The following is a 17780-nucleotide window of genomic DNA, read 5'->3' as shown; positions in this document are numbered from 1 at the left end:
CTTACTTTGCTATGTTATTTCTGTTACGAGTGGGTTTATGATGTTTGTTAACCTTACGATCAAGGGGAGAATGTTGGAATTTGATCCCAGGTAACAACCCGAGAGAAACCAGGAGGTTTTTTCACCCCACACCTTTCACGTAGGAGCCTTGATCGGAGGCCTCTAAACCAACAACTTTGGACCCGGTCCCCGGCCCCAACACTTGATATAAAATAAAGAAAGAAAAGGATAGCACGGAAGAGAGGCTAACAGAAACCGTGGCTATCGACCAAACTGCCCGATCCTAAAGTTGTGCTAGGGGCTGGAAGACCGACGTCTACCGGCGACCACCAGGAGAGGAGTGCTGCCGGCATCCATGGGCTTCCTCTTCGACTGCGGCGCTGCTGCATCCCTGCTGTCATATACCTTGCTGCTGCTTTTCTCATCGGAAGGACTCCACATCTCTGGAGACTCATGGCAGCCTGCAAGGATTATCCAATAATGATTTCTGCAAGTCAAGGTCAGTCCCAAATTTTTAGTATAAGAGGTGTTCTAATCTGGAGATCAAGATCCTATTATGTTAATACTAAAGGATGTTTAACAATTGTGTCTATGCTGGGCCAGATATAATTGGCGTCATCTTGACATTAATATGTCACTGGAAAATATGACGTGATAATAAAGAGGGCACACGCATCGAAACGAACTGTTATTAGCATGTCCACTGAATCATTTGCTCGAACAATGAACGATGGAACAGGAACAATTCAGATATCTACATATAGTTAGAGATGTTTAATCTGATTCTGAACTACACCTCCGTCTGGGATTAACTGTCGGAATTCCAAATGGGGGGAGTACTAAAAAAGGTTACAATGGCTGCTCGGCTAGCTCGAGCGGCCCGAGCGACGCCGCCCCGAGCCTGGTGGCGTTGACGTAGTCCTGCGGCGCGTGCGGTGGCAGCCCCGGCATCACCAGCGCGGCGACCCTGGCCAGCCGCATCAGCCACCCCTCGGCGTACTCGGGCCCCTCCGCGTAGCCGATGAGGAAGCTCCGGGCGAGCTCCCACCACGCGTTCACCAGCTTGGGCGCCACGGCCAGCACCGAGAAGTAGTTCTTGTTGGGCTCCTCCACGGTCACCTGCTTTTCAAAGGCGTCTGTCAGGTCAGGTATCTCCTCCAAAAGCGCAATGAGATGAGGTTCTTGCTTCCAAGCCATGCTTTGCTTGCCTTGAAAGTTTAATCCTGTTACAGCATCGCATGCATTCTTCTAGTGTCTATCTATCCATCTTAAGTATTACTACCCCGTCCCGTAATGTAAGACGTTTTTTGGCATTAGTGTAGTGTCAAAAAACGTCTTATATTATGGGACGGAGGGAGTAGCATTTTTGGGGGGTCGTTCAAAATACTCCTACATTTCCTTGTTGCAAAAAAAAAAATTTGATTTTGGAAAAAAATTAGAGACCCTTAAAAAAACGAAGTGACATGGTGAATATGTTTATAAAGTCGGCCGTATGTTTTTTCTAAAAAAAAGTGAGAGTGACTAGACGGACCTGTCCTCTGTAGAAGCTGTCGAAGTAGAGGCAGGTCCCGAAGTGCTTGAAGAGGAGCGTGGAGTCGTCGTAGGGCACACGGGGCACGATGTCGTTGCAGTAGACGAACCTGAAGTACCGGCTGGGGTTCTCGAGGTGCGGCGCCATGAAGGCCCCGAGCCGCTCGTCGCCCACGCGGGGCTGCCCGAACGTGTACACGCCCTGCAGCCTCCCCAGCACGGCCTCCTCCCCGTGCAGCGCCAGCACGGTCGGGAACAGCACGGCCAGCGCGCCACCCAGGCTGTGCCCGGCGACCGCGAACCTGGCGCCCGGGTTGCCGTCCAGGAAACGTTTGAGCTTCTCCCTGATGGCGTAGTAGGCGAACGGCCTGCCGTTGCCGGCGCCGGTGGGGTCGGCGACGTCCCTCGGCCAGCCGCCGCCGCGCCGCTGCAGGCCCAGCGCCTTCATGAAGCCGCCGTGGACGCGGCAGCCGGCTCCGGCGCCCGGGAGCTGGTACCAGGAGAAGTCCACGTCCGTGCACCACTGCTCCGTGTCGAACGGCTTGGTGCCGCAGAAGGCCACCACCGCCAGCGTCGCGTCCGGCGCCGGCGCGTCCGCCAGCATGAACGCCTGCGTCGTATAGTCCTCTTCATAGTCTGCAATGACGATATAGATCCACGCACCAGAGCGCGACACGCCATTAGTTAAGCCATGCACGCATGCATCGTCAATCGTCATGCATGCGACGTACGGAAGATGGCGAAGTTGTTGGTTGTCTTACCGTTCCAGCAGTTGTAGAAGCCCAGGAACTCCATGTGCCAGTGGTTCTGCACGACGCTGCTGATGACGAGCTCGTTCTCGTAGGCCAGCTTCGCCGCCATGATCGACAGCGCGGCGTGGTAGTTGCTGTCCCCGGGTTTGATCTTCTTGTCCAGCTCGACCCTCGTGTCGAGCAGCCCGATGCAGGAACGGTAGTTCAGGGACGCTCTGTCTGGCATTTTCACCTTCCCTGCAGCAAAGAGTTGGTATTACTTGTCATTTTGTCACACGCAACTGGCTCTGTGATTGTGCGACAACGTATAATTCTCAGAACTGGTGCTCAATCAATCAATTAGGGATTGTCCTCTTCAGGACGCAATCATCACCATTTTGAATAGTAAGCTGGACTGCTACAGCAGAACATTATCATTCAGTTTTAAGTATGAAAAACGACCTTTTATCAGTTTTTAGAAAACGACTTCTAATTTCTGCTTTATTTTATGGTGGGCAGTCTCTAGTCAAAGACTGGTCCTGAAAATACGCGTCCTTAATTTCGTTGAAGAATCAGCTGTTGATATTTAGCAGCGTCCATTAGTTGGAATCCAACATCCTCCCTTCGTTTTTACTCCCTCCGTTCCAAATTACTCGTCGCAGAAATGGATGTATCTACAACTAAAATACATCTAGATACATCCATACCTACAACAAGTAATTCGGAACGGAGAGAGTACTTGGTAGGAGTATATAATTTGAGTATGTACACATTCTAAAACACTACTAAAATAAGTATGAACTTATAAATCTGCACGGAGAGATTAATGATGCTGAGTTCGGTAGGTTGGTTGATGCCATCGCTGCAGGTAAAATTGCAACATAGTACGATTGCCCGAGGCTGCTGGAATGAATGAATGTTCATGTCCATCCTCCGAACAAAATCAGCGGACCAGAGAACTAGTTGAAAGCGAAAGCATCATAAATGCAATCAATCAATCCATGAGGTCAAGAGACAACAGTTCGATCGATCCACTGGCCGTCCTTCCACAGGACGATCGATCGATGCTGATGACTGATGAAGAACAACGTACGCGAAATCAAACGTACGCTCGATATACGTACCATGCAGGGCGTTGGCGAGGAGCGGGAGGACGCCGCCGCCGTTCTCGTTGAGGAGGTTCATCCAGTACTCGGCCGCCCGCCCCAGCAGCGCCACTGGCCGCTTCGCCCACAGGAGCACCATCTGCGCCACCAGCGACACGAACACGGCCCACCGCCGCCGCGCCGATTCGATCTCCGTGCCCGTGGGGCAGTCCACGGCGTCGTTCTCCGCGACGTTCGGCGACCACAGGAGGTGGAGGAGGTCGCGCACCCCGCCCTTCTCCGGCCGCAGCTCCATGAAGTCGCTGTTGCAGAAGCCTCCTCCTCCGCCGTGGACGCCATCGCCGTCGGAGGCCATGCCTAACGTCGTCGGCACGACCGGAGCCGATCGATGGTGCGTGGGAAGGTGGGACGCGCGCGCGGTCGAACTGGTTGCCGTTCCGGCACGTCGGAGCACGGAGGGTGTATATATAGAAGGGAAGTAAAGTAAGGTGGCAGATGGATGGAATTAATTACCGGACCATTTTTTACGGGAAACCGGACTGGTCAATCCATGCATATCCTCGTTCAATAAATATGGGACTCTATAGTACGAGAAATGGGCAGCTAGGTGGCCTGGCCGTGTTGCAAAAACCACACAAAGTTATGAAAGCAAAAGAGAAATCCCGATTGGTTGGCATTGTTATATCATTGTCTATGTCCATTATCATTGCCGACGTATAATTGGGCGTACAATGGCTGTCAGAGGTACACGAACGGTGATAATGGAGTAGAGCCTTTGACTGGACGCGGACGCGAGGACGGCCGGCGGTGCGCAGAAAATGGATGGATGCGCATGGAAGCAAGAGCATGGGAGTGGAAAGCTTATGCTTGGAAGCCACCTCCATGTCCACGACTAGAATGCTAGCTAGCGGCCCTTGCTTGATTCCCTCACTGGTTGTTACGTGAGACTTGGTACATGGAATGATCGATGGGGGTATTTTTTTTTAAGGTCACCGGGGGAGGGCGAAGCCCTCCACCTGAATTGAGAGAGGGAGGGCGGGCACATGCGCCACACCCTAAACCTAAGGTTAATTCTCCCGAGAGAACGCGCGCAGCCACCTATCTGCGCACGGCCGATCGGCCACTTTCAAACGGCCTTTCCAGAGAACCGAGTCTTCCCGGCAGCACCCGAGCAAGCGGGCCAGGGAAGGCCGTGCGCCTTGGAACACCACGGCATTTCGATGCTTCCACAACTGCCAACAGCAAAGGAGGGTGAAGGAGGCGTGGGCAGCATCACCGACCACCCCCCGCACATCCAGGGCTTGGAGAGCACCAACCTGGTAACCCTTACCGGCCACCTCAACGCCCACGGCCAGCCAGAACGAGCGGGCAAGGGGATAGTCGAAGATCAGATGATCCGCCGTCTCGATCACATGCCCGCAGATGGGGCATGTAGCTTCCTCAGCCGTCACAATAGTCTTCCAGAGCAGGACATCTCTCGTGTGAATCCTTCGTTGCACCAGGAGCCACCCGAAGAACCGAACACGAGACGGCGCAGCGCACCCCCAAATGAAGCCGGCGAAAGCGGCCTGCGTGCCGCCGAAGCATTCCAGGGCGTAAGGCCGACCGGAGGCCCGAGGCAGAGAGCAGGGAGCGCCCGCCCAGCCCCGCCCACACCCATGTAGCCCACCGCGAGGACGTGGGCGCCGCGTGGAGACGGTGGAGCATTTTGATCAACAGGCACCGGTTTTGCGTCGCGAGGTCTCGCACGCCGAGGCCCCCCTCCTCCTTGGTTCGGCAGACCCGCTCCCAGGCCAGGAGGCATTGAGCGCCGGTGGCACGGTCAGCAGCATTCCAGAGGAAGGCGCGGCGCAGCGAGTCCATTTTCTTGATCACCGCCGGGGGAAGGAGCATGGCCGCCATCGCGTACGTCGGAAGGGCGTCCAGCACCGCGCTGAGCAGAACGAGCCACCCGACCGGGGAGAGCAGCCGAGCCCACCAGCCCGCCAGGTACTTGTCCACCCTCGCAATCATGGGGAGGAAGTTAGCGTAGGTGAGCTTTTCCCACGACAACGGGAGCCCGAAGTAGGCCTGCGGGAACCCCTGGACGGCGCAACCAAGAGTGCCGACGGCCTCCTCCAACACCCCGGCAGGCACATGCATGGGGACAAGCATGCTCTTGGAGAAGTTGATGTCCAACCCCGTCGCGGCCGCGAAGTCGTCGAGGATGCGGCGGAGGCGGGCAGCCGCACCAGGCTCCGCCTTGAGGATGACCAGCGTGTCGTCGGCGTACTGGAGCACCAAATGGGGTGTCCCATCCACGAGAGGGTGGCGGAGCACGCCGTCTTGGCGGATCATCTGCTGGAGGACGTCGGCGACGATGAGGAAGAGATAGGGCGAGCTTGGGTCCCCCTGGCGCAGCCCGCGGCATACCGTGAACCACTTCCCCGGAACACCGTTGAGGAGAACCGCCGACCAGGAGGACCGAAAGATCAAGTCCATCTAGGCACACCATCTGTCGGGGAAGCCGCGCACCTCGAGGATTCGCCGGAGGGCCCCCCAGTCGACCGAGTCGAACGCCTTGGCGAAGTCAAGCTTGAAGACAAGGGCGGGGGTGCTACGCTTGTGGCAGCACTGGATCACCTCGGCGGCGTAGACGAAATTTTTGGAGATGCTTCTCCCCGCCAAGAACCCCGACTGGTCAACGTCGATGATGCCCCCGATCTGCAGCTGCAACCTCGAGGCGAGGCCGCGGCACAGGATCTTGACGTCTCCGTTCTGAAGGGAGACGGGCCGGAAGGCGTCAAGCGTTGGCACACCCCCCCTGGGCAGGAGTGCGATGTACGCCCGGTTGATGGCGTTGAGGTTCGCGGTCCCGACGTGGACCGCGGCGAAGAGGCGCTGAAGATCCCCGGAGACGGTATCCCAGGCAGCCTGGTAGAACGCGGGGCCGAGGCCGTCCGGCCCGGGCGCACTGGACCGATCAAGCAGGCCGGCCGCATCCTTGATCTCGTCGGGCGAGAACGGAGCAACCAGGGCAGCCGCATCGACCTGTGCGGCGTTGCGATAAAGGGCGGCCAGGTCGAACCGCCAGACGGAAGGACGAGCCCTTTCCAGCAGCTCGGAGTAGAAGGAAAGCAGCGCCTCCGCCTTCCCCGCGTGGTCGAGCACCGTTTCCCCGCCCACGTCCAGGGCACGGATCATGTTGGCTCGACGGCGATGAGAGGCGCTCGCGTGGAAGAAACCGGTGTTTTCGTCCCCTTCGCGGACCGCCCTGCACTTCCCATGCTGCTTCCAGTACGAGCTCTGGCGCCTGATCGAGTCGGCCAGCGCAAGCCTGGAGTCGCCTCGGAGCTGCAACTCATCAGAGGACAAGGGGCGACATTCTTCCCAGAAGTCCACCAAGTCAATCATGAATTTGCAATCATTATCAAAAGCTGGAATGAATTTGTGTAATATTTTCCAAACCTTGGCCAAGCCCTTGAACCGTTTCTTACGAGCCGCCAGGCACCCCGTAGCACACCTGCCATCGTCAACGCTAGACCGGGAAGGGAGAGTGAAAGGAAGGAATTGGGGGTTTCGGAGCCAAGCACTCTCGAAGAAAAACCGCGAGGAAGCGGGAATATTGGTCGCCGCCTCCACCACTAGGGGAACGTGATCCGAGGTGGGGCGGGGGCGAGATGACAAGGCTGAGTCCGAAAAGGCCGCGTCCCAGGCAAAGTCAAAGAAGACTCGGTCCAGGCGAGCCAGAGTTGGGGGTTCGCGTTTGTTAGTCCAGGTAAAACGATGATCGGACAGAGCCAGCTCATGGAGAGCCAGGGTGTTGATCAGAGAGTTGAAAGTCGCCGCGCGCGGGGCGTCGAACCGATCGTTGTTCTTCTCGTGAGGGAACCGGATCAGGTTAAAATCCCCGAGCAGGAGCCACGGCCCCGAGACGGTCTCGGCAACCGCAGTGAGATCATCAACGAAGGCAGCCGTCAGGCTATGGTCCGCGGGGGCGTAGACGTTGGTGATCGTGAAAGCGAGGGCGCTAGACGTAGAGGAAAAACAAGACGTGAGAGAGAAGCGAGACATCAAGGAGGAAGTGAGCATCAAGACACGGCTGTCCCAAGCCGTCACCACCCCTCCCCGGCTGCCATCGACGTCGTTAGTTACGTAGGAGTCGAGGCGAGAAGGGAGGAACGAGCGAGCTTTAGAATTAGTCTACTCCGAAAGCTTGCTTTCCTGAATACAAGCAATGACAGGATCCACCGTGTTGATAGAATCTCGGATCACATCGCACTTGTTGACGTCCCCGAGTCCTTGCACGTTCCAACACAGGAACGAGAACTTAACACGGGGTGAATTATCCATTACAGAACGGGACACCTACAACAGGACTTCTACCACGCAACCGCAGATACATGCGATTAGCAGACGAACAGACGTAGACGGCAGAGCGGGGCAGCACAAACGCTGTAGTATCCCTCCCACGCAACCTAAGGATGCTAGCCACGACGGGGGCGATAGGCGCTACCACGCGACCGACACAGACATGAAGAGGCGCCCTAATCATCAGCACGGGGGGCACCGGGGCGGTCGGGATCACCGCAGACGCGCGTAGAGCAGCCGCCTCCACGGAGTTCAGCGGCTTGAGGACGCCGTCGAGCATCTTGTCCTTCGCCACTTTGGACTTGAGGCGAGGCGAGCAGCCAGACAGAGCGTCGCGGAGAGCTCGGAGACGCATGGCTTTTTCTTCCATACCCATCCATTTGGACGGCTCGTCCCGGGCAATCCGAGCGCTCTGACGGTGCTCGGGGAGGGGTGCGGCTGTCGCTTCAGCAGGCTCCGTGATCTCCACCAGCGACACGCAGGAGCGGTCACTGGACACGGACGCCCGCGCCGGCGAGCCTGAAGATGCGCAGGCAGGCGAGGAGGACGCGTCAGAAGACGGAGCAGGGAGGCGGTGCAGCACGTCGCAGGACAGCGAGGGGGCACCCAAGAGCCTCAGCATGGTGGAGAGCTGGAACCCGCCCCTGCGGGAACCTACATGCATGGGAGGGGGCCACCGGCTGCCCAAGGAGGACCGCCCGATTGTGCGCGAACGGAGGAGGCGGCTCGGTGAAGAAAGGGACGTAGGTCCCGTCGGTAGAAAAGGAGTCATCGCGGCTCCATGCACGGACGGGGCGGACAACGACGATGCGCACCCCCCAGCGACCGCCCAGAGGCCAGACGTCGCAGGGCACGGACCGCGGGTTCTTGAGCAGGACGACGACACGAACCGTGGCCAGCTCCCTGCCGGAGAGCACGAGCGGGTCGATCTCCAGCACTTTCCCGAACCCTGAGAACAAGGCAGGGATGCAGGTGGGGTTGATGAACTCTGCCGGAAAGCCGGTGGCGGCCAGCACCGCGCACACGTCCAAACGTGGCGAGACGCGGTCATACTCCTCCTTGGGGAAGAGGTCGATGCGCGCCCCCTCGTGCATGAAAGGCTGACACCGGAGAGCCTCCGGCCGGTCCTCCCAGGACGCAAAGCGCAGGTACATGGCGCCGACAGACGACGGAACCACCTCAGGGAGAAGGTGGCCGATGTTGTCGAGCACGGCCGCCTGCACCGCGAGGGTGTCATTGTGGAAGGCGTTGGGGGGGACGATAACTACCACCGCAAGGCGCTCCACAGCCGCGTAGTCGCCCTCGACATGAACACCTCCATGGCATCCGGGCGCTCGAAGTCCGCAATGACAGACGGGAGCGAGTTCCCCGACGACAGCAAGGAGGCGGAGCAGAGGGAAACCCTCGACTCAGACGAGGAGGAAACGTGGTCGCGGAACCGCAACAGCTCGGGGGGGATGCCGGCTGAGGCAGGCGTCGGGGCCGGCGAGCCCGGGGCCCCGCGCTGCCCCGCCGCGCCCGGCGGAGAAGGCGGCGGTGAGGGGGCACAACCAAGGCAGCATCAGCCGTGGGAGACGCGGGCGTCACCACGTCGCCGCACGCCGTGGCCTGCACCGCGAAGGGAGATGCAACCCCGGTCTCCGCAGGGGAGGGGGTGGAGCTGGACTTGCCCACCTCCAGGCGCCGCGGTGGGATGGCCGCAGCACGACCTAAAGGAGCGGAGGGGCGCGCTCGCGGGAAGGGCGTGGACTGGCGACGGGCGAGGGGGCGGGGTGGTTCGAGGCCGAGTGGCCGGGGAAGGATGCAGCCTTAGGGGGGACGGGACGGGGTTTGGGGGCCATGGCGCAGCGTGGGGACGAAGCGCGGTGACCAGAGACACGGCACCGCCGGCACCGAACGGGGTCCCGGCAGTCCTTGACGTAATGGCGGGTGGAAAGGCAGCAGAAGCAGCCGTGGAGGGAGAGCGGCGGCTGGGGAGGACGCGACCTGGTGGGAGGGGGGTTGGCTATGAGGGAGAGGAGCGCCTGCTTGTAAGGGCTAGCCACCCCCACAGCAGCAGTTAAGGCGGTAGATGAGGATGGGTCGGGGGGAGTAAAGCAGCTGTTAGCTCCCGCGCGGGGCGCAGGGGAAGAGCCCGCCCCTGCCGCGCACGCAGTGTCGCCAAGACAGGCGGCAGGACGGATGGGCAGGTCGCACGCCACGGGGATGTCAGCGACCGAAGAATCCACGCGCGACCAATCGGGACTAAGGGGGGCGGACAGCGGCATAGGCAGGGGGAGGAGGGGAGGACGCTGCGGCGCCGTGCGGACAGGACACCGAATAGACATCGGTTTAAAATGACAGCGACGAGTGGCGTTGGGGGCATTAACCCTGGGTTGGAGCAGGAGGTGCCGCGCACGCGCCGCACAATTACGCGTCGACGCCACGTCAGCAGCAGCCTCGCGGAGGGAGGCATGCATGCTAAGGTTGACGGCGACGAGCAGACCGGGCGCAACGGCAACGAGGAATTGCACCACCGCCTCGCTCGCTACCTGGACCGAGAACACACGCGCGGCTGCTTGGACCACCAGAAGCCACTCATGCGGCGCGCAAAAGAAATATGAAAGGAGGGAGGCGGCGCCGTCGCAGGAGAAACAGTCGGCGACGAAAGGGACGACGACCTAGACCGTGCCGGGAACCGACAGGGAGGGGAACGCCGCGGTATCATAGGGGACGCCGGAAAGGAAGGAGGCGACGACGCGGGAGCGAAAGATGATACCTGGGCGGGGGACGAGGTCAACGATGGCGGCGGAGGGCGTCACAACGGGGCTCCCAGCAGCAGCAGAGTGGCCGGGGCGACGTGCAAGGAGCGGATCCGACTGAAGTGGTGTGTGTGGCGGCGGTGGAGGGTGTGGCGACGGTGGAGCGGGCGCGACAGGGGAGGGGTCGCCGTCGTCGCCTGGCGGGTCGCCAGGCGAAGCGCGAGAGCCCATCCTCTCATCGATGGGGGTATGGTGGGGGCATGCATAGCCATGGCTACCTAAGCGGCTAAGCCACCATTATATGCGCCTCTCCTTGGCGTGCAATTCGCGGGCTCCTGACGCTGATAACATTTCGTCAGATATGGTGTGCGAGGGAAGGCCGTGGGAATGGGAAACAATCATTGAGTTGATATATACAAAAAGTTTCAAGATATTTTTGTTAGACTCGTAGATATTAAAGCAACTCCAACGCAAGGACCCAAACACACACGGATTTTATCCGTTTCATGTCTGTTTGGGTCACCTGTCCGCCTAGCGGACATGGGGCGGACAAGCGTTGTACCCAACGCGCGGCACAAAAGCAGACCCAAACTTCTCGTGCCGCCCGCCCCCTCCTCTCTCCCTCGCGCCGCCCGTCCCCTCCTCGTTGCGACGCCCGTCCTATCTCCCTCACACCGCCCCTTCTCTCCCCCTCGCGCTGCCCCTCCTCTCCTCCTCGCGGATCCCCTCCCTCGCGAGATTTTTCTCTGCTCGCACCTCTACTGCAGCCATCCTCTGCTCGCGCCGCCGTCCGGGCCTCGGGCCCCAGCAAGAGCGCGGAGAGGAGCCCTGTGCCGGTGGCCTCGCTGCAGCACGGAGGAGCGGCCGAGCGTGCGGAGGAGCCCTACGCCGGTGCCCTCGCTACGGCGCAGAGGAGACCTGCGCCGGTGGTCTCGTTGCGGCGCGGAGGAGCCCTGCGCCGGTGGCCTCGCGGCGGCGCGGAGGAGCGGCCGAGCGCGCGTCGACGACCTGCGCCAGTGGCCTCGCTGCGGTGCGGAGGAGCGGCCGAGCGCGCGGTGGCGACCATCACTGGTGGCCTTGCTGCGGACGTTGTGGAGGCAGAAATCGCAATGGTGGTGTGGAGACAAAAGTTGCAGTCACTGACATATGGGACCAGGGGCGGACACAAGCGGGCGGCAGCGGTGGACGAGAGCATCCGCTCTTGTCCGCTTCATACCTATTTGTTCCCATATTTGGGCCAGGTTTGGGCCGGGGACGGAAAGCAGGCGGACACGGGCGTCCGTTTGGGTCGCTTCGTTGGGTCAAGTTTTGTGTCCAGATGATCCAAATAGACAAAATAGATCCCCCATTGAAGTTGCTCTTAAGTACATATTTGGTTTGGTTCATGATTAATAATATCGCCCATGGTTTTCACTTTCAGTGAGATTTTGGTGAAATTCACTGAATTTCAGTAATTTCAGCAGCCACTGAAATATTACGTTTCGGCCAAAATATTTCAGCATAGCACAACAATTCCAATATTTTTCAAAATATTTTTTAAAATGTTCAAATTTTTAATTGAATTCAAGTGAATATTTCTGTCATTTGGCTGGAATGAAAACTGGAATCACTGAAATTCACTGAATTTCAGTGATTTCGGTTGGTGCTGAAATTTTTCTGTAACTGAAATTGAAAACCAAGATATCGCCACAGCTAGCCATAGAAAGAAATGTCCCTCGCATGCAAAGTGGGATGAACAAGATGGCCACCGCAAACATAGCGGATCGGCGAAATACTCCCATAGAAGATATGCTTGAGTACCTACCTCCTTGAGGCTTGGCCACGTGAGAGTGCCCTCCGTGATGTCCATTTTGCGCTGGCCTCGTGCCGTCGGCTCCCTGGGAGTTCTGCGCCGTCCAATCGGCCGGCGTGCGACAGCCGACCGTCTTTCTGGGGTCCATGACACGTGGGCCGCGGACGCGATCGAAGACACCTTTCTGTAGTGGTTTTCGTCGCACCCGTGTGCGCCCTCTCGCGCGCTGCACCGTGCGAGACCGCTACTAGAGAAAACCTTATACACAGAAGTTTACCAGTAGTGTTGACTAAAAAAAGGCGCTATTGTTACCTATCAGTAGCGCAGTGTATACAAGGCCGCTACTACTATATATGTAGCAGTAGCGCGGTCCGGATAGAAAGCGCTACTACTATAACCATCACACCGTTGCCGGCAGATTAGGTATAGTAGTAGCGCTGGTCCGCAGTCAAAGCTACAACTATTGGTCTTAGAGTATCGCTCTTTCTGGCACCGCGCTACTACTATGGGTGCCCTATCCTCAAATTTTCCTCCCCCGCGCACGACCATCTTCTTTCTCTCCTCAATCCCCACTGCTTCACTCCTCTGCCGCCGCCACATTGTCGTCGCCACCACATTGCCGCCGCCGTCCTCCCTCCTCCTTCCTCGGTATGCCCTCCTCTCCCTCCTCCTCCCACCGCGCCCTCCTCCCTCCTCCTACTCCGTCCAAGGGCCCTCTTCCTCCTCCACCAAGCCCTCCTCCCTCCTCTCCTCCGGCCAAGCCCTCCTCCGCCAGCCCTCCTCCCACACCTCCCTCCTCCCCCTCCTCCTCTCTCCTCCCTCCTCCTCCCTCCCCCACCCCATGCTCCCTCCTGCCTCCCTCATCTCTCCTCACTCTGTTCTTGCATAGTGTAGATTTTTTAGCAAATTAGTAAAAATTCAAACTAGCTAGGTTAACTAGGTTGGCTAGCCATGTTAACTAGTTTAATTAGGTTAATTACCTAGGTTAACTAACTAGATTATTTATTGTAAGTGCTTAATATAACTAGTTTATTTATAGTAAGTGCTTAATAGAACTAGTTTATTTATAGTAAGTGCTTAATAGAACTAGTTTATTTATAGTAAGTGGTTAATATATTTTGTTTATGCAGAAATCATGTATTTGCCCCTGCCTCATCCCCGCAGTCGTCCCCATCGTCGACCCCTTAAGACTTCTAGGTGAGAATAGCCAAATGATAATGTGTTGTAAATGTCGACGATGAAAATGCTAGTGCTAGTTGCCATGTCATTGATGTCGATGGTGATGCATTCTGAATATAAAGGATGTCTTGGTGTTCTTGTTTGCAATGTGCCTCCGAGTGGCCTATGTTTTGCCAGAATGTTGATTCGTTTCCGTCCCGGCAAATTTCAGGCGCTCGATATGTCCTGTCTTTAGCAAAGGTCATGCCGAATTTTTTCATGAATTTTAGCATGACTTGTGCTACAATGTAGGGCTTATCGAGTGCTTATGATTTGCCAGAATGGGAATTCAATGATATTTCAGAAAAAACATAGGGCATTTTTTCTATGTCATTGCTTGATATATGGAATGAGTTGACTTTAGGTCTGTTTTGGCTCCTTGTGTGTCTTTCAGTGAGGGAGAGTGTGCACCATATATATATTTGAGAGGGGAAGAATGCCGACTTTTGTCGTGGGGTTCGCTTCCCCTTCTTCTCTTTGTGCTAGATATTTGTAATGCACTAGGGAAAGGAGGAGTAGCAACCATCACCAACAGTCGCAATATCAGAGAGGGAATGCCCACCATATACGTGAGATGAGAGTTTAGGAAGGAAGACTCGACAGACCTAAATTCAACTCATTGCATATTGAGTAATGATGATCTATGTGTTGAGTTTCCTGGTAGTTGCCTTCCATCGATTTTTAATTAATATTTCAACTATGAACATAGGAAATGTCTGATGACGAAAGGGAATTCGTTAGGTGCAAATACTGCGAAGACGAGCGCGGCCTGTGCGACAGGCCTCACCTAGTTGGTGGTAGGCGCTTCAGCATCATGATGGATGAGACCTTCGAAGTGGATACAGTAAATCACAACGACAAGTCCTTTTTCATAATTAAGCATGACTTCTGCTTCTTTTGCTTTAACTTATAATTTTAATTTTTTACAATTCTACTAGCGTATCCCCTACCATGCAAGAATGTATGTCTTGGATCAAATTGGTTTCAGTACTATGGAAAGTATGGAGGTAAAGAGAGTTCACTTGAGGACCGAGCATGGTTATACTTTTGCCGTAAAATTATACAATGCAGACACCTACTATCGGCATTCTGGGAACGGGGGTCCCCAGACTTGCCTGCCTGCGGCCCACGGCCCATCTTCACCAGCAAGGACTCAAGATCCTCGCGAGGGGCCAAGCCTTGCGAGGCGGATGACACAAGACCTCCTCAGGAGCGGCCTCACCAGGCTGGCTCGCGAGGGGCGGAGAGTTCAAGTCCAGGCGACCCTCGCGAGGTTCTAGTGACGTGAGTCATGACGACCAAGGCCAGGCGGGCGCCAACACGCATAGTGTCCTTGTTTCCTCTTCGGTGCTAAGGAAGCAGGCGCAGGCGCGGAGTACCGAGGTGTCAAGCAAAGGTTTTCATATCAGTGCAACGAGACCAAGACCAGAAGGACGGCAAGACGGAGGTCACCGTGGAGCCCAAGACGACGTCACCACCAGAGCCTTTTGCAGGCGAAAACTGCTTTTGTCAGGATAAGCTGTACTCATTGTCCCCTTTTGAATTAGCCGTTGTTGGCTCCCTTCCCGCTCAATATTTGGGGAGAGGACCAGAACCTCTACAAATAGGACTAGCCACCACCGTAGTGGGGGGATCGATCAATCGGTCGGGCCAAGAGAGACCAAGACAACCACAAGTTCACCAAGCACAAGAACACCTCTCCTCAGGAGGCTGTTCTTCCCTTTGTACTATTCATCCTCAGCCCAAGAGGCAATCCACTACAGCACACTGGAGTAGGGTATTACACCACAACGGTGGCCCGAACCAGTATAAATCTTGTGTCCTTTGTGTTGTGAGTTCGTCGAGTTAGCCCGTAAGATCTTAGTAGAGATAGGGCGTGGATCGGTAGGAGGGAAATCTTCGCGCGCACCCCAGTGTTCGAACCTTGAGGGTTTTGCCGGAACCCGCGATCCGACATTTGGCGCGCTAGGTAGGGGTGCGCCGAAGCTTCCCTTTCGTCGCTCCGCGTCTCGTTGCTCCATCGCCCCCATTGAGGACGCTCACTGCGCTCACGCTGAGCGCCGGGCTGGCCTCGCCGCCCGAATCGCTCAAACGGCTCCCGTCGGCGGGCCACCCCGTCGTTCTCCGTCGCCTGCCGCCAACGCCGCCACCGGGCCAGCGGGGAACGAGCAGCAAGCGTCCTCGCTGCACCCCTCGGTGCGGCGGGACGGCCGCACCGCCACTCCATCGCTGACCCTGGTCGGTTCATCATCCCACGCTCGTCGCGCTCCCGTGGACGTGCAGGCCGCTCTGTGCATGGCGCGCGAGCTCCTGCGCTACCGCCCAGTCGACGACGTCTATGAGGACTGGCTCGACCGCATCGCCGAGCTTATCAGCGCCGCAGGGGGCTCCCCAGCACTGTCCCTCTCGCCACCTCGCCCTCCGCCAGCCGCGGGCGGCGTGGCCCATGGAGCGCCTCCACCACCTCTGCCCCAAGATGGAGTCTTGGCGTCCAGGCGCGTGGCCCCACGGCGTGATCCGCCGCGCCCGACGCCTGTGCAAGAAGAAAGAAATTGCCAAGAAGTCCCTCGACCGCGAGAAAACGCCCCCGCGCTCCCTGCGCCACCACGGCAAAACCGCGTGCTGCCTGCGGCGGCGATGCGCGGATCCCATCAAGGACAAGTTCTCCACCAGCGCAGAGTCCCGGTGACCACGGCAGGCTGCCGCGCCTTCACCCCTGAGCTGCGTAGCGTCGCTTGGTGATACGTCTCCATCGTATCTATAATTTTTTATTGTTCCATGCCAATATTCTACAACTTTCATATACTTTTGGCAACTTTTTATACTATTTTTGGGACTAACATATTGATCCAGTGCCCAGTGCCAGTTCCTGTTTGTTGCATGTTTTTTGTTTCGTAGAATATCCATATCAAACGGAGTCCAAACGGGATAAAAATTGACGGAGATTTTTTTGGAATATATATGATTTTCGGGAAGAAAAATCCACGCGAGACGGTGCCCGAGGTGGCCACGAGGCAGGGGGCGCGCCCCTGACCCTCGTGGGCCACCCGTAAGGCGGTTGATGCCCTTCTTTCACCGCAAGAAAGCTAATATCCGGATAGAGATCATGTTAAAATTTCAGCCCAATCGGAGTTACGGATCTCCGGAAATATAAGAAACGGTGAAAGGGAAGAATCTGAGAACGCAGAAATAGAGAGAGACAGAGAGATAGATCCAATCTCGGAGGGGCTCTCGCCCCTCCTGTGCCATTGAGGCCATGGACCATATGGGAAACCCTTCTCCCATCTAGGGAGGAGGTCAAGGAATAATAAGAAGGAGGGGGGCTCTCTCCCCCTCGCTTCCGGTGGCACCGGAGTGCCACCGGGGGCCATCATCATCACCGCGATCTACACCAACACCTCCGCCATCTTCACCAACATCTCCATCACCTTCCCCGCTCTATCTACAACGGTCCACTCTCCCGCAACCCGCTGTACCCTCTACTGGAACATGGTGCTTTATGCTTCATATTATTATCCAATGATGTGTTGCCATCCTATGATGTCTGAGTAGATTTTTGTTGTCCTATCGGTGGTTGATGAATTGCTATGATTGATTTAATTTGCTTGTGGTTATGTTGCTATCCTTTGGTGCCCATCATATGATTGCGCACGTGGATCACACCCTAGGGTTAGTTGTATGTTGATAGGACTATGTATTGGAGGGCAAGAGTGACAGAAGCTTCAACCTAGCATAGAAATTGATGCATACGGGATTGAAGGGGGACCAATATACCTTAATGCTATGGTTGGGTTTTGCCTTAACGAACATTAGTAGTTGCGGATGCTTGCTAATAGTTCCAACCATAAGTGCATAGAATTCCAAGTCAGGGATGACATGCTAGCAGTGGCCTCTCCCACATAATACTTGCTATCGGTCTAGTAAAGTAGTCAATTGCTTAGGGGCAATTTCACAACTCCTACCACCACTTTTCCACACTCGCTATATTTACTTTATTGGTTCTTTATCTAAACAGCCCCTACTTTTTATTTATGTACTCTTTATTATCTTGCAAACCTATCCAACAACACCTACAAAGTACTTCTAGTTTCATACTTGTTCTAGGTAAAGCGAACGTCAAGCGTGCGTAGAGTTGTATCGGTGGTTGATAGAACTTGAGGGAATATTTGTTCTACCTTTAGCTCCTCGTTGGGTTCGACACTCTTACTTATCGAAAACTGTTGCGATCCCCTATACTTGTGGGTTATCAAGACCTTTTTCTGGCGTCGTTGCTGGGGAGCAATAGCGTGGGGTGAATATTCTCGTGTGTGCT

The 17780-nt window shown here is 56.4% G+C and overlaps 1 protein-coding gene across 1 annotated transcript; it reads right to left on the bottom strand.

Moving 5' to 3' along the window:
- Positions 1–658: 658 nt before the first annotated feature.
- LOC125514837 (triacylglycerol lipase OBL1-like) lies at positions 659–3821 on the bottom strand. Its single transcript, XM_048680205.1, has 4 exons — positions 3386–3821; positions 2292–2519; positions 1532–2166; positions 659–1119 (listed from the first exon to the last, which is right to left on the bottom strand). The coding sequence occupies exons 1-4, from the start codon at positions 3720–3722 to the stop codon at positions 850–852; spliced, it is 1470 nt and encodes a 489-aa protein (XP_048536162.1). The 5' UTR covers positions 3723–3821; the 3' UTR covers positions 659–849.
- Positions 3822–17780: the final 13959 nt, after the last annotated feature.

This window comes from Triticum urartu, chromosome 6 (genome assembly GCF_003073215.2).
Source record: "Triticum urartu cultivar G1812 chromosome 6, Tu2.1, whole genome shotgun sequence".
Taxonomy (NCBI): domain Eukaryota; kingdom Viridiplantae; phylum Streptophyta; class Magnoliopsida; order Poales; family Poaceae; genus Triticum; species Triticum urartu.
Note: the sequence above shows the minus strand (reverse complement) of the source record. Positions and strands in the feature narration are given on the sequence as shown.

Bases quoted from the DNA above. Each gene is read 5' to 3' on its own strand.
- LOC125514837 (XM_048680205.1), bottom strand. From the start codon at position 3,722: ATGGCCTCCGACGGCGATGGCGTCCACGGCGGAGGAGGAGGCTTCTGC. The intron at 2,520-3,385 runs GTACGTATATCG...TCTTTGCTGCAG, and splicing joins CCTCGCCAACGCCCTGCATG to GGAAGGTGAAAATGCCAGAC. The intron at 1,120-1,531 runs GTCCGTCTAGTC...TTTGAAAAGCAG, and splicing joins ACAGCTTCTACAGAGGACAG to GTGACCGTGGAGGAGCCCAA.